At 53.3% G+C, this 15581-nt stretch overlaps 6 protein-coding genes across 6 annotated transcripts; 4 read left to right on the top strand and 2 right to left on the bottom strand.

Moving 5' to 3' along the window:
- Nucleotides 1-919: 919 nt before the first annotated feature.
- AYO21_10549 (hypothetical protein) lies at nt 920-2035 on the top strand (the record flags this gene model as incomplete). The annotated part of the gene is made up of 1 exon (XM_022660464.1): nt 920-2035. The coding sequence occupies one exon, from the start codon at nt 920-922 to the stop codon at nt 2033-2035; it is 1116 nt and encodes a 371-aa protein (XP_022507230.1).
- A 602-nt stretch (nt 2036-2637) lies between these two features.
- AYO21_10548 (hypothetical protein) lies at nt 2638-3720 on the top strand (the record flags this gene model as incomplete). The annotated part of the gene is made up of 1 exon (XM_022660463.1): nt 2638-3720. The coding sequence occupies one exon, from the start codon at nt 2638-2640 to the stop codon at nt 3718-3720; it is 1083 nt and encodes a 360-aa protein (XP_022507229.1).
- A 358-nt stretch (nt 3721-4078) lies between these two features.
- Nucleotides 4079-5670, bottom strand: AYO21_10547 (hypothetical protein; the record flags this gene model as incomplete). Its single annotated transcript, XM_022660462.1, has 4 exons — nt 4079-4373; nt 4460-4797; nt 4864-5444; nt 5508-5670. The coding sequence occupies 4 exons, from the start codon at nt 5668-5670 to the stop codon at nt 4079-4081; spliced, it is 1377 nt and encodes a 458-aa protein (XP_022507228.1).
- A 504-nt stretch (nt 5671-6174) lies between these two features.
- Nucleotides 6175-8704, bottom strand: AYO21_10546 (acetoacetate-CoA ligase; the record flags this gene model as incomplete). Its single annotated transcript, XM_022660461.1, has 9 exons — nt 6175-6610; nt 6670-6973; nt 7048-7176; nt 7235-7299; nt 7355-7479; nt 7534-7614; nt 7668-7703; nt 7765-8394; nt 8471-8704. The coding sequence occupies 9 exons, from the start codon at nt 8702-8704 to the stop codon at nt 6175-6177; spliced, it is 2040 nt and encodes a 679-aa protein (XP_022507227.1).
- Nucleotides 8705-9439: 735 nt separating this feature from the next.
- AYO21_10545 (hypothetical protein) lies at nt 9440-11401 on the top strand (the record flags this gene model as incomplete). The annotated part of the gene is made up of 4 exons (XM_022660460.1): nt 9440-9674; nt 9729-10749; nt 10799-10975; nt 11032-11401. 4 exons carry the CDS (start codon nt 9440-9442, stop codon nt 11399-11401), a joined length of 1803 nt encoding a protein of 600 aa, XP_022507226.1.
- A 1482-nt stretch (nt 11402-12883) lies between these two features.
- AYO21_10544 (hypothetical protein) lies at nt 12884-15384 on the top strand (the record flags this gene model as incomplete). The annotated part of the gene is made up of 8 exons (XM_022660459.1): nt 12884-13318; nt 13375-13393; nt 13451-13645; nt 13706-14013; nt 14083-14289; nt 14346-14845; nt 14903-15218; nt 15283-15384. The coding sequence occupies 8 exons, from the start codon at nt 12884-12886 to the stop codon at nt 15382-15384; spliced, it is 2082 nt and encodes a 693-aa protein (XP_022507225.1).
- Between the last annotated feature and the right edge of the window lie 197 nt (nt 15385-15581).

Here is a 15581-nt window from a genome sequence, read left to right as displayed (position 1 = left end):
GTGTTTCATCGAGGAGTACCAAGTTAGTCAGTGGCGCAACAGGTACAGACAGAGATAAAGAAAAACAGACAGACAGATAAGATGAGGATAAGCATTTGGCATATATACATATATTATGTTACCCCCGAACTATATTTCGCCCACCCCTATTTTCATCCAGGAAAAGGAGCTGGACCACTCTGACCCACCACGCGAGAGCGCATCGAACAGGCCCAGCTAAGCACGGTTTCGTCGTTGAAGCAGACCAAAATATGCAGTGGCGTTGTTGAATATCACGACGCCTGACCTTTTACTTCTGCTCTCTGCTTTCCGCACCCAGCCGGAACATACGCGCCAGAGTCTGCAATCATTGACTTGAGTATCCAAATCTACGCAGAGGAGTCTTCGGACAAGTCCAGACTTAGAGCTCCGGGCGTCAGGAATAGACCCTCGACTTTTCTCTCCCGCGGATCGCTAGGCAAGAGGAGCGTCAGACCGGAAGTTGAACATCATTACAGGGTCCACAAGATGCATCTTGTAAGCATGTTTGACACACGAGACAGGAGCGCCGGGATCAACGACGGCACGCCCGACTGTTGACCACTGCCCAGTTCAAATCCCCAAAGCATCTTCGGCTTGTTATATCTCTAGGCCCAAAGCTTTGAAAGGGAATGCAAAACAGTATGGGATAGAGAACACCCTGGAACGTCCGCCAGATCGGGCTCATTCTGAAAAGGGTCCGGAAGGGGAATTCTGTCTCCGGACACCGGGAACAAATTGATTCTAAGGGTTGGCGAGCAACCACAGAAATCTTGATGCCCGATGTAGGCCGGTAAGGAACGGGAGAACTTAATAGTGCCTAAAGGGTCTTGATAACATGAGGCTCACACGACAGTAGTTTCGACCCGTGTATACGGTATATTCACCTTACACCACCACCATGCCGAATCGATCTGATCCTTATAAGATTGCCATTTTCGGTCCTGGGGACGTCGGATGTGTCGTGATCCGAGAGGCAGCGAGGCTTCCCGAGTTTCAGATCGTAGGGGCTCTTGTCTTCCAGGAAAAGAAAGACGGTGTCGACATCGGTACCCTTGCTGGGATTGCGGAATTGGGAGTGAAGGCCACTCGCGATCTGGATAAGTTTTTGGCCATACCGTGCGATGCGGTTGTCCATACGGCGCTCGACGCCCCATTCATCAACACATTGGAGGACTTCAAGAAGCTCCTTGAGGCTGGAAAAAACGTGGTCACTTGTCATCCGTACAGTTACCTTCCCGCACGGTCGAAAGAATTTGCGGAAACGATCAAGGCAGCAGCTCTCAAAGGCCAGGCCACTTTCTACGGTGGCGGTCTCAATCCTGACTTCATCACACAGCGCCTCGCTATACTCCTAACCGGCCTATCTAACGATGTCCAAAGGATCAAGATTGAGGAGTATTTTGACTGTGAAGATCAGACCAACACCGGTAATCTCCAGGTGATTGGTCTGGGGAGTGACCCTCAAAAGGTACAGGACGAGAATGGCTCTGCCATTTGGTACCAGAAGCACTTTTGGTTCCAGATGATCGAGCACATTGCCTATGAGCTCGGCGTCAAGATCGACAGGATAGAAGCCACGAGCAAGTGTGCCCCGGCGCCAGAAGATATTATGCGGCCCGCAATGACCATTAAGAAAGGCCAGACAGGAATCGTTTCCTACGAGTCGATCGGATACGTGAATGACAAGCCCTTCATCAGCATCTTGATCGGCTGGTATCAAAGTCCGATCATGAAGCCAGCACACGTCAAGTCCGAGACTGAGTGGATCCTGACTATCGAAGGACGACCTTCATCGCGCACCGTCCTAGACCTCAAGGCTTCTTTTGCTAGCGATGCGAAACACGTCGAGGGCGAGCCTATGCCACCTGGCTACCATGCTTTCGGTGTCACGCTGCTTCAGTCTGTGCCCATGGTCGTCGAGGCGAAACCTGGTTTCAAAGCCCCGGATGTTCCACCAGTTCATTGGAAGAAAGACCAGAGAGTGAATGTGGCGTCTTGCTACACCGAAGAGTAACGGAGTCGTCTATTTGAGGATCGATCAAGACTGTTGGTACCCAATGGAGAAAGGCAAAATACCAACACCTCTGCGTCTGTCCACATAGAAAAGGGAGAGAACAAAACAAAGTTACTTGGACCTTTCACTGCACCTTCAAATCCATTAGACGTGTCAATGACCTGTTGCTGATAGCTGTCCGGCTGCCGCCTTTGTGACAGAGCTTGTATAGTCTGTACGTTTTTCACTTACAGGATACATTCGTCCGCACCATTAGGAATCCCCGAACGAATTAGCATAGCTCTAGGAGCGAGGCCTCCACAAACCTGGGGTCCCCTCTTTCTCCGGAAGGCTCGAAGTGGATTTATAATCAGGAAACAGCCCGAGAAAGAGTCTGATTTGACCGGGGAACGGGACGGACCTGGCCTGCTTGGGATTGGGCGCCACTGGATTCCCATTCGTCCCCCGGATCCCGGGTCCGAGGACGGGACGGGGCAATGTGTCATATAAAACCCTGTGAGAACTTGTCCGTGACAGGGTACGGCTGTCAATGTGAACCTCAACGATATTTGTGTGTCCTAGAACCCGACGAGATCTCAACATCTTCCAGAAGCAATCTCACCATGCCTTCCAACGGCGACCTTGAACAGAACTATGGCACCGGGGAGGAGACTCGGCTCCTGGCAACATCCAAGGACCGTGGGGCCGATACTCTATCCGACTCGGGCGGCTATGCCACGGGCTTCGCTGTCTTTGGTCTAGCATGGACAATCATGGGCGTTCAGGCATTCATCCGCTGGTTCGCCTCGGATGACTTCCGGCCTGCACCCTTGATCGCCGGCGACGACGAGCTCGCGACATGGAGACTCGTCTGTCTCCGTCTGGTGGAGGCATTGAGCCTCGCTGTGCTCATCGGATTCTTCTGGTTCTGCGTCTTCAGTCCCCTCCGGGTCGCTCGTCTCGGACCAGACGGGACTCGGACACGTCGCCTGACTCTCGACGGCAAATTCGTCATCGGCGGGATGGTCGCATGGGTCGCGGACGGCTTTCTCAATTGCCAGCAATACATCTTCTCGTGGAACGCGCACAACGTCAACCTGGGTGTCTGGACGCGCTTCCTCCCCTTCCACCGCGAGGGCGGCCCTCACAACTACGCCGAGAGCCTCCTCTGGGGGCCTCCGATGTACGTCTACTTCTGCGCGGGTGTCGCCCTGGTGGCCTGCGCGGCCATCAGACCCCTCAAGCGTCGCTGGCCATCCATCTCCAACATGACGCTCGTGGTCATCATCTGGCTGGGCGAGTTCGTCTTCGACTTTGTCGTCGAGAACATCATCATCCGGACCACGCACGGCTACGGCTATCCCAAAACGTACGCGCCGTTGACCCTCTGGGCCGGACAGACCGAGCAGTTCCCCATTTACGAGTCCATCCTCGTCGCGAGTCTCGGCTCCCTCTACACGCAGATGCGACTCCTGGCTCTCAAGGATCCGAATGGACTGTCGCCGGTGGAAAAGGGGTATGAGAGATGGCCCCCCGCGTTGCAGGATGCCGTGCGCACCTTTGCCGTCATTGGATTCTGTGCCTTTGCCACGGTGGCGGTCTACCATCTTCCGCTGAACTGGTTGGGCGTGATTGGAACGTCAAAGGGGCATCTCCCGTCGTACATGATTCCAGGGAGCGGGTTGGATTCCATGTATCCATGTTGATCCGTACTGAAGGAAAAGGCATGCTGATATGGTGCTATGCGGATAACACCATAACGAGGACCTTGGCAGGAGAAGCAAAATCGGATGCGTATCGGGAATGAATAGTATAGTTGCAATAATATGAAATACACGGTTTCTCATGGACACACGAGAGCCTCACTTTACTGCTTCAGTTCATACATGTCCTCTGAACTATATATTGAACTAAATGAAGGGTTGAATGCATAGATGAACTCGACAAGGTAACAGAAGTGGCGCACATGAGTAATTAAATCTCTGTCTTGACGACTCTGCATGCCCAAGACTTGCCCTGAACAGTTCAATCTGAATTTCCCAACCCTCATCCATTTATCGTATACTATCGTGTCTGGTAAAAGTTCTCGTCGACTTTCTTTCCCTCGTAAGCTAACATCTGCTCAATCGTCCAGTCCTTATGGACGTGGCCTTCGGGGATATTCTTCGAGACGAACGGCGCCCCAGACTGAAGATGTGCGATGACCTCGTCGAATCTCTCGTCGGCGTATTTGGCCGCGTCGACTCCGTTCAGCCACTCGGGTTGTGGTAGCGAGAGGGCCTGGGGATTCTTGGCCACCAACTCCCAGTCTGTCTGGTGCCATGCGTGTCGTGTTTCCCAGCCCATTCGCTGTGTCAGGCTGGTCCGCTCGTATCTAGTTTGTTCACGGAAATGGTTAGGTCTTTCATCTTGCGCTGTGGGGGGATAAGAGCCATCTTATCTTACCGGAGTTTCTCGTACGCCTTGAAAGCGAGAGGTATGTCCTTCCCGTCCAACTTCTCGAGGAGCACGCCCAGTGTTGCTCCGTCTTCTATGGCCTGGGCTCCTCCCGTGCCTGAAGTAGCCAGGTGAGGATGAGCCGCGTCACCGACAAGACAGATGCGGCCTTTGGGAGAGACCCATTGTCGGACGGGATCTCGCCAGAGCAGCTTGAAGTCGATCAGGCACTCGGGCGGGATCTGCTGGATGATCTTGATCAACAGCGGGTCCCATCCCTCGACACACTTTTCCATGTCTTTCCTGTCGCCGGGAAGATTCCAGTCTTCTTTGATGTCTGATTTGTCCTAGTACGTCAAAGATTTAGCCTACGTCTTACCGGAGACCCCGAGCCGGAGACGGCACTATCTCACCTTGTGAGTGACAAAGCATGTCGCCGCTTGTAATTTGACGTTTGTCGTTAGGATCGCGTGTGTGTCTTCTGCAATCCAGATTTTGAACAAGGAGTCCGGCGACTCGGCAATAGGCGCGGTGACGGGATCGTTCTTCAGATTACCTAGTGGGAACCAGGAGCGGTAGACGGCGAAACCGCTCTTCTTGGGTCTTTCCGTCCGACCGGTGATAAAATTGCGAGTCTTGCTGTGAACTCCGTCGGCAGCGATGACAGCGTCGGCGGTGTATCGGTTAGAGCCCGCCACCACACCCGCCGAATTGTCGTCCTCGAATACCTCGGTGACGGGTGTCCCAAAGGAGATGTCGACGCCCAGAGAGACAGCATACTCGTACATCAAGATTTGCGCCCGGCCCCGGTTCGTGTAGAGGTTGGGATGTCCCCCGAACTCGGCAGGCAAGTTTTGGTTGAGAAGCGCCTTTCCGGCTTTGTCCTGGATGTACATGACCGGAGGCTGGGACGAGATGGGCAGAAGCTCGTCCAGCACCGAGCCCCAGTGCTTCATGATGCAGGTGGCATTGGAACCGATCATGATGACATCTCCTATACGACGCGCGCGCGGTACTCAGCTTTCCAGGCTCAGTGCAACCTCGACGAGAAACTGACCTTGCTTCTTCATGTCGGGGTACGACTCAAACACCTTCACTTCTGCACCGCGCTTCTTCAATTCAATCGCCGAGGCGAGACCACCGAAGCCAGCCCCAATGATGATGAACTTGGTGCCATCGAGCTTGCCCTTGGCTGTTTGCCCGTTGGTGACACTTGCCATCTTGAAGACCGATCGACAATCTACAGAGGTTAGTTTAGTCAGGAGTGCAAACAGAAGTAGGTCGGTGAACTTTATGGCCCTCTCAAGGAGACGAAAGAGACGGTGGAATGGGGCTATATCTTGGTAACAGAGTCTGTGCGTCGAATGCATTTGACAACGAACGTGGAGTTTCAGTCGAGAGCGAATGGGTCTCAGAGCCAGCCTTGCCGGAACAAGAGGAAACGATCCTCCGGTCCCACTTTACGCTGGTGGTTAGTTTGTCCGCGGGATCAGGGCGCGCGGGCCTGCGAGCTACAATCAGGTGCTTTGTATGCTGAGATTGATCGATTGGTGAGCTCAGACACTCGTCCTCGTGGCTCCCATGTGCCGTATTACAAAATTAATGCCATCTTCTGCCGCACAAACTCTTCACTCCCAAGAGGCCCTCGATTGCGCCACACCAGGCACAAGACGCAAGTAATATAGATCTATTTCGCCCTTTCTGACGCTTCGCCCGGTTAGAGTTTAGAGCTTGGGTCTTGCACCGTCGTGCTTCTGCACCGTGTCCTCGATGCGGACGAATCTCTCGTAGAACTTGAAGCACTCTGGGTTGGCCACCGTTCCAGAAGGAGTCACCCGCCTCCCGGAAATGATTTGCTTCACGGCAATCTCAATCTTTTTGCCATTGATGGTGTAGGGGATCTCTGGGGTTTGAAAGATATACTTTGGAACGTGTCTGGGTGAATGTGCCGACCGGATGGCTTGTCGCAGCCTCTCCTTGAGCTCGTCTTGTAAGATGGCGTTGCCCTTCATCTTGACGAAGAGGATGACGCTCTCATCTTTGTCAGTCGCACGTCTCTGCCCGACACAGATGCTGTCCTCGATCTCGGGGAACTTTTCGACAACGTTGTAGATCTCGGCCGAGCCAAATCGAACCCCGGAAGGGTTGAGCACACCATCACTTGAAAAGAATGTCAACCAAGGAACGGAGGGGGCCAGAGGAATAGTGGAATAACTCACGATCTTCCCAACATCACGTATCCTCCGGTGTCCGTGTTCATTTGCACAAAGTCTCCTTGGTTCCATACCCCCCTACCGAAGCGCTTGAAGTACGAATCTTGATACTTTTTGGCGCCGTCCTCGCCCCAGAAAACTGTAGGTTGGCTTGGAAACGGCATGGTGCACACCAACTCCCCTGGTTCTCCTTTTGTTTTGACCGAGACAAAGGTCTCGTTGCTCACGTCGGCTATGTCGACTGCCATCCCTAGACTCTCGCATTGAATTTCACCCGAGTAAACAGGTAATGCCGGGTTGCCGCTCACCACTAGCATCACAGTCAGTCGATGCCCCATCAAAGAGAAGGAGAGGCCACCATACAAGAACAGGCAAGATCAGTACCTCCGCAGGTTGATGCGAGGTGAATGTGTTTGGGGAAGCCCTTCTCGTAGAACCATTCGCAGACATCGGCAGGCAGCGTACTGCCGGTAGATGTCACCGTCCGAAGTGAAGATAGGTCCAAGGTGTCCCCTGTACATATAGCTCAGCAAAGCCTTGTTCTATCATGAGTTTGCTCAGTTCTACTCACGTGGGCGGGTGTCGGTTGCTTTTAGATCAGATAGAAAGCGTGCCGACGTTCCAAATAATGTGACCCTATGAAGCCAGTCAGGACTTGTTCATACACACCATTGGACTCTCAAATGCAGACCTGAGCTTCTCAATGAGGCGAAGGAGGACCAATTTGTCCGGCTTCAGCGGCGAGCCATCGTATACCACAACTTGTCCGCCGTAGGCGAGTCCACAAAGGACCATAGCCCACATGATCCATCCTGTCTATCTCTGTGGTGAGGCCACACTGCCTTGTTTCACGCGGAGAGAGGGGCTTACTGTGGTATATTGGAGCAGCACATCTCCATCTTGGACGTCAAAGCCTAGTATGCTGTCCTTTTTGACTTGAAGCAGCAGTCCCTGTGGCGGTCAGTCGGCGCGTGTCATGGTGTGCAGAGGGTGGGTAGTCATACAGCAGCACTGTGTACAATGCACTTCGGTGGCCCTGTCTGCAACGGAATATCAGTCTCCTCTAACCAGGTAAGAGGGATGGACGGGTGTCAGCCTTACTGTACCCGACGAATACACAATGAAACCAGGATGAGAAAAGGGCAGTTGAGCAAATGTCAATCCCCGTCCCGTGCTCTGACCAATGAAACTTGACCAGGGAGCAATCTTCACGTTCTGAGCATGTCCTTGGAACCCAAAGCCTTCTGTTTCGAGCAAGAAGTATCCTTGAAATTCCGCATGTTTTGCGAGCCGTTCGGCGCAATTTCGATGCTTGGTTCTGAGATCCCTCATCTGGCCATTGTAGAGAACCGCCGTCTCTCCAAAGACTAGTTTCGGACGTATCTGGAACAGCCGATCCAATATGCCCTGTTCGCCCATGTCGGGGGAAGAAGTAGACCAAATAGCACCGAGTGACAGTGCCGCGAGACACAAGACCATGGTTTCAGGCCTGTTCGAGATGACAGCGGCGACCCGATCTCCCTGCCCAATTCCAAATGATACCATGGCATCTGCAGCCTGCCGCACTTGCGATATCAGCTCTCCCCAGGTGATTGACCGCAAATTGACGCCGCCCTCATTGCAGGCGTGAATTGCTATCTCGCTCTCCGACTTGCCAGTCAAAAGATTCTCGGCAAAGTTCAGTTTGATTTGAGGAAAGAACGAGGGAGGAGGAAACATGCTCTGAGCGTCCTGAAGAAGCGAGTCGAGGTCAGCGACATCTTACTCGGCCCCAAGGCCATGGAAACCCGATTCTTGCTCAACTTACCGCTCGCACATATCCGAGCAATGGCTCAGTGTTTGCTTTGATATTCAAGAAAACGAACAAGTCTACCCAGAAATCGGATGCCGTCCGAGGATTGACCGAGTACGCGTGCAATTCGCTGTACTTCCGTAACTGCAAGTCATGTCGGTGGTTGACCAACTGAAGGAAGCGATCTGTTTGAGTCGAGCCCAGATGCTGGGGCGTCCAGACCAGCCGAGGAGCGTGCCGCTCAGACATACTTCGCGGGAGGAAGATGTGGCGGAAAGTGCGACAGACAGGTAAGCTTTGGGTGCTGGCTATAGCAATGCTGCTTGGATAGGTGATATGTGCGAACAACTAGTGGCCGTCCACCAAAATCGATACTGATGAGGCTTCGAGGAAACGCCAAACTCTTTTGCTCATTGGTGCTGGCAGCAAGCTAGCCATACTCAGCGACTCTGGTGGGTCTCGGCACATGGTTCGGAATACCGGAGACAGATTGCCGGTCTCCGGTGTTCCGAAATACTTTGCCAATTTGGGAAGCAATCGCCTAGGGCTTGCGCGGGCCGAGGATATCCGCAATGATCCCTGCGAGAATGTGTTGGAAGGGGTTCAATGGGCCATTGCCACCAGCAACTGTTGGCCAAATATTCATGGCAGTATAAATCATTCGGCCGCTCGTTGTTGTTCAGGCTGACAGCATTCAAAAAGGATTGTCGATGGGGAAGAGATTTGTAGATGGGGGCTAGAGCGATCGACTGACGCTTCCAAAGTTCTTTGTCTACGGCTATACCTCCGGATATAGCCGATGACACTGCAATCAAGGCAATTAATCACGTTGCAGCCCTGACCAACACATAAAAGAACGCCCCAAAGTGCAAGTTCACCCTGCTCACGTTGGTGCTTGAAAGGTGCCGAAACAAGAACAGCACGACCTTCGCTGGCTTTGCCTGTCGCCCCGAAGGTGTACTTGGCTTTTGAAGCCAGGGCCAAATGTCTCAACACGCATGCGACTTGACCCCAGAGCACCCAACCGCCGCCAATGAAGATCCAATCTGGGATTTTATCAGTCTGGACCTCGATGCTGGCACTGCTTCTCCCACCTCATGGGCAATGGACACCTTTAATCCCTACGAGTACCAGCAACTTGTACTGGAGCAATCCAGCCCACCCGCAGCACCGCAGTTGAACTCGTTCGGTGAGGTGGAAAGCATGTTACTTTCTTCATGTGAGCCCCGGATTCGTGCGGTTTCGTTCCCAATGCACAACTAACCATCGCCAGGCGGAATGGATGTAGTAGGAGAGTCGCTTGGCTTGATCGAACAAAGCTCTATGCCGCCAATGCATCAGAAACCTCCTCGGGAGTGGAGGTTGCCTCCAGATGTTGGAAACGCTTGCAAAATGGGGCATAGCAGACAGATTGATTCCCCGTATTTGTCCCTCGAACTGCAAGACAAGTTGGTTCAGCTGTTCATGACGAGTGTGTACATCTTATGCCCCGCCATGAATGCAGCCGAGTTTTACCGGTGGTATCAGACCAGATATGACGTTCCTGACGATGGTTCCCTGAAGTCGCTGGTTCTGCAAGCCGTCCTTTTTGTCACTTTCCCGCACCTGAGCGACGAGGAGAGGCAAGTCTCGGGTCTGGGGACGGTACCACAAGCACAAAAGGTCTTGTTCGAGTACACGCTCAGTCTGTATCAGACAGCAACTCTCACCAAAGAAGGCCACGTGGCACTGACACAGACAGCCTTGCTTCTGAGCCACTGGAGTCCGTACAACAACTCTAGAGAGGTAAACAGCTTCTGGATCGACGAAGCCTTCCGCCATGCAATCCTGGGACGCCTATACAGTAGCACCGATTGTCACGACGTCCGGACATGGTGGTGCTGTGTCGTTCGGAACCGTGTCCTCGCATTCGCACTCTGCCGACCCAACAAGTTGAGAAGGATCGCACCGGGGAAACTCCCCGAATTCTGGGCTTGCGAGCGCAATCCAGCGTTACCTCGGTCGAAATGCCACCCAAAAAAGGACGTGGATCAGATCTTTGTTGCCATATGTATGCTGTCAAACATCATGTGCGAGATACTGGCTCTACAGAGCAACGTCGGCCGCCTCGACAGCGCAAGTTCACTGCGGGAGAGACAAAAACTGGACAATGAGCACCTGAGGCAGGTGACGGAGCTCGAGTTCCACCTCCAGACGTGGGCGGAATACTATGAGACCACTCTATCTGCCATCGACCAAGACAGCCTGTCGCGCTTGTCCAAAGTCCAGCTCCTGATTCCTCGAATCATCTACATGTAAGCGAACGACATCCCGGTCAGAGAGGATGGCTGACAATCTTGCCAGGTCCACCAAAGCCTCACTTTACGAATCCTTGATCCGCTCTTCGCATACCAGCAGACCTATCTCGCGGCTTTTACACAAATACGCCTTGAGCAGCTTGAAGGAAGTCTCCGAGGCTGTTTCAATTCAGGCTGGCGAGCTCCTCAAGATAGCAAAGACCGAGGACATCCCCATTGTTCTGTATGTGTGGGCCAATGATCACAGTTGGGATTTCTCATGGCTGATACCGAAGCTAGGCCCGCCTGGATCATGCTGCCCGTTGCAGTCCATCTGATGCGCATGCATAGCAAGCTTACAGAGTACACATCGAGTGACATTCGACGATTCGGAAATCTCATGCGGCTCCTTCATGCGATGAACACTCGGTCTGAAGGAGTGCAGTACGTCACCAAGGTCATTCAGAATATGATTGACGCTCTCACCAACAGCGCTCAGACCGGCATCAGTGAGGAAATCAACCAGTTACAAGGTATGATGGGGCGAATTGACCTGTTACAACGCGCGCAAGCTGTCGAGACTGTCCTCCTGACGAAAGTCGCCGACATGATCCGCTCAGCCCTTGGGCGTGAAGATTTGGCATCGATAGCGACGGGAACACGGTTATGAGTCGACCGATTGATCTGTGGCGGTACCGCACCGTGGTACCGTGCAGTTGTAAGATAGTTCATTAAGGCTTGTACTAAATCAGGTGCGCCAGAGAGACGGCGGGACGTCCCAATAATGCCGAGCTCCCCCGTGCCTACCTTTGACTGGACCCTGCTGGTTCGAGACAATTGTGTGGCCCCTGATTGGTAATAGGCTTATCTCGAGGCACATGTATACTTCGTCATTTACAAGTTCCATTTACAAGAAGTCGTGTACTTTCGCCGGTGCTCAGTGGTGCCTGATCGTACGATCCCCACCATTATCCGACAATGGCAGATAGTGCTTAAACAGAGTTGGCGGACAATGTTGCAGCCAATCGGAGGCTGTGCTTCCTATAACCCGGGGTGAGCTCGGCGAAGCTGGATTTTTCCCCTTTTGTCCGGAAGCCGGAACCAAGTTTCGTTGTCTGTTCCGGAGCCCGGACTGGGCAAAGCATGGGCCCAAGTTGGAAAACGCTGTCACTTGTGATTCTACCAGGGGCACACCTCAAAGAGAGTATCCTGTTCACAATGTTGTGCAGGTGATTCCCTTGAGCTGGGAGAGGAGATGCATGATCGAAATCCTCGAGCTATCAAAGATGAGAGATTGAGGTGATGTACCTTGTGAAATTTTGGTCAAGTTCGTTGCAAGGATGTGTTGGCCGGGCATTTCGGCCTAAAGCATTGATTTTAATGCGAACCTTTTCAGTCAAGGATCGACGAGGACATGCACGAGTCGAACGAGCTGCATTAGCAACACCTCGATCCTCCTTTCAATAGCTGGAACCCTCGCCATCAAGACTCTATTGGCCCTGGGGTGACCGTAGAACGATGCACCATCCAACGCGAGGCATAGATCGAAGGTGTAAACAGTGGGTCATGCTCCCCGGACACGGCGTCCTGGACAACCCCGCAAACCCCACAAAACCCTCCCTCCCCCATCCCATAATTCGCAGGAAAAAGCTCTCTCGCTGGGCGACACTACGTTCGTATGAGCGGAGCTATCACTGTGTCTCATCATTGTCACTTTCTATCGTAGATCCCCGTCGTCCATTTTCTGTCGCAACTCAACACGCCACGATTCCAGATGGCAGGACCGAGACAGGCTCCCAAGTGCACACTTGCTTGTAATCACTGCCGCATCAAAAAGGCCAGATGTGAGCTTCCATCTCCATCCGCAAAAGTATTGTTGCTCGCGTGCTGATTCGGTCATTCGCTCTCACAGGCAGCGGCGTGAAACCATGTGGAAATTGTTTGGTATATATATATAGACAAGGCAACGTCTTGAGGGACCAGCTGAGTGACTGTAACGCAGGATCACAACGAGGAGTGCTGGTTCCCCCCAGCACAACAGAGGACACGAAAGCGTAAGGATCGGGATAGGGCGCTGGATGAACGATTTGCGCGCCTGGAGGCACTCCTCCAGAGTTCGCAAATCCCACCCCAGCCTGAGGCCGCCGCTGTGATGTCAGCACCTGGACCTCAAATCTCGAATGCGAATAAAGAGGACACCATCCTTGTGGCCGCCCCTACACCTTCTGCTGGAGCTGCAACAACCCAGTTTCAGAGTCCTCGAGCAGGCTCTATATCATCGGCTGGCCCTTTGCAGCCCACCGGGAATATGCCCCAGGTGGATACGAATGCCTTTGAGCCATGGGCTGATGCAGTCTTGTCCACTGTCGACGACACTTACTCCTCTGCACTCTGTATATCCACCAATCTTCGAGCACCGTCAGAGGCGACGCAGCCGCCACCCTACGGAGAGCCAGAGCACTCTGTCCGGAGAACCCTCAGCCCCAAAGAAATCCCGCCTGGGGAGGAGAGTCATCCTTCGGTTCAAGAGCCCGTGTCGCCTCCTGCCACAACTTCCGGAGGGTCGTGTGCTGATATAGGCATCGAGGTCTGTATACTCGGATCCACTTCAGGTGAGAATGTGCCTGCTAATGAGTGCAACAGGATGTCAGCGAAGTCCACGGTTAGCTCCTGCCTTGGTCCAGTGGGAACGAACTTTGTTGACCATAAACACCCCTAGGTCCTTCCTCGTATCTTTCAATCTGCTCGGAGCCAGCCGTTGATTGGGTTTCGCACCACATCGGCGCGCCGGACTTCAGGACTCTCGCCCTCAGACTCACGGCCGACGTGATGCGCAGCGAGAAGCTGGAGCGTGCAGTGCAATCGGAAAGAACGCCCGAACCAGACTTTCAGACGGCATGGAAATGGACGACAGGTGGGTTTCCCCTTAGGAGCAACATGATAATGGAATGTGAAGTTGACCATAGGCGTACAGCATTTTTTGACCAGGGCCTAGACGCCATTTTCGGATGCATCCATCGTCAAGCATTCGAGCAGAAGCTTCGCGCCCAATTCGAAAGTAAACTTCCTTCTGGGCCTGCTCAGGACGCTGCCTGGTACGCACTCCGCAATACGGTCTACGCAGCGGGCTGTAGGATCACGCTGTCCGAGGGCGCTTACCCGTCCGCCTTCTTTGAAGCCCGCACACAAGCGTGGCGGTACTTTGAAAATGCTCTGTCGGTGCACACGGACCTTATCTATGGGCGCAGTGGCATCACCGCCATCCAGGCGCTACTAAGCATGGTAAAAGAATCCCGTCCACTACATGTGTTCTAGTGTTCCAAAGTTCCTGACTCTTGTTTTTCCTGATAGGCTTTCTTCGCCGAAGCACTCGGAAGCCCGGCTTTGGAATACATGCTCCTCTCGAACGCGGTCCGCCTGGCACAGTCCAAGGGATTGCATCTCCAGGCGAACAAGGCCCTGCAGCTCCGAGAGGAAGATGTTGCAGTTCGGAACGTCATCTGGTGGAATCTCTACATGTACGACAAACACCTGGCATATCGCTCGGGCCGACCTAGCGTAATAAAACTCTCCCCCCTTGCTCTGCTGTGTAAGTCAAGCTAAATACCATTCAGGCCATTGACGACGACGACATCAGCTGCCCCATTCCGACCGTCGTGCTTCCCGGCCATCAGTTCAATCTCGAATTTTTCCGCAACACTGTCAACCACGCCAAAATCTCGTCGCTGATCTTGAAGCGTTTATTGACCGTCAAGGCGATGCAGCAGAGTCCCGAGGAAACGTTGACGGTGGTTCAGGATCTCCATCAGGAGCTGCTCTCCTGGTACGAGTCTCTGGCGCCGTGTTTCCGAAGCAGCCCACCCTACCGAGCGAGTAATCTACCACCGGGCATCCAGCCTCAACACATCATCTTCACCCGGTTTATCTACAGCGGGTCGCTCATCGCGATACATGCAGGTTTTTGTCAACCGTGGAGCCGACCCGGATTGGCGCTCAGCTCGAGTCCTCGCGTGGTCGCCCAGCGGCAGCGCAGTACCGAGATCGTGGCCTCCGCTGCCAGAGACATCATCATGGCCACCCAAGGCTTGACTGTCTCCGCAGGTTCGCCCGTATGGTCAGTAACTTCCGGCTTCCCTCTATCCACGCGGTCATCGAACTAACCGTCGGGCAGGCTGGCATTCTACTTTCCACTCGTGGGCCTGATCAATTTGTTCCTCCACCTCATCCAGCACCCGACCCTCCCCACGGCCAATTCGGATATTTCGTTGATGGACGCCATCGTTGGCCACTTTGGCTATATGGAATACGCCAGCGGCTCTGAGCTCGTCTTCAAATTTCCCCGCAAATGCGTCGTGTACGCTAGGGAAGTTGTCAAGCGAGCCAGAAGGCAATCGACCAGCCAGCACGCGGATCAGCAACCTCCCAACACCGCCGACGTTATGCTGCCGAGATTCTCAGATCCTTGTCCAGACTTCCCTTTACCCGAGGTACGTCCTTCTGCACTGTGCGTGGACTTGAACGGTAGCATAGCTAACCCACACCTTGTTAAAGTTTGTCACGTCGGACATGTCAGAGATCGGGTTCGAAGATTGGCAGAGTAGTCTGGCTGACTTTGCCGATCCGCGCCAATGGTTTCAGAATATTCCGAGATAAAAATTCTGGGTTGGATGTGTAGTTGCCCCGTGTATTCATTTTTCAAGCGAATAGGAGAGGGACGGTTATGAACTTGTTGTAATTCACCTGTCGACCTAGCCTGTTTATGACGCCAAATCAATGTACGTTCTGCTATACGTTACGTCGGGATGAAGTAATTGAGGTGGAAAGTAATGCTGTTCGAGCCCACGTTGTTC

Source organism: Fonsecaea monophora (genome assembly GCF_001642475.1).
Source record: "Fonsecaea monophora strain CBS 269.37 chromosome Unknown Scaff123, whole genome shotgun sequence".
NCBI classification, from domain to species: domain Eukaryota; kingdom Fungi; phylum Ascomycota; class Eurotiomycetes; order Chaetothyriales; family Herpotrichiellaceae; genus Fonsecaea; species Fonsecaea monophora.
Note: the sequence above shows the minus strand (reverse complement) of the source record. Positions and strands in the feature narration are given on the sequence as shown.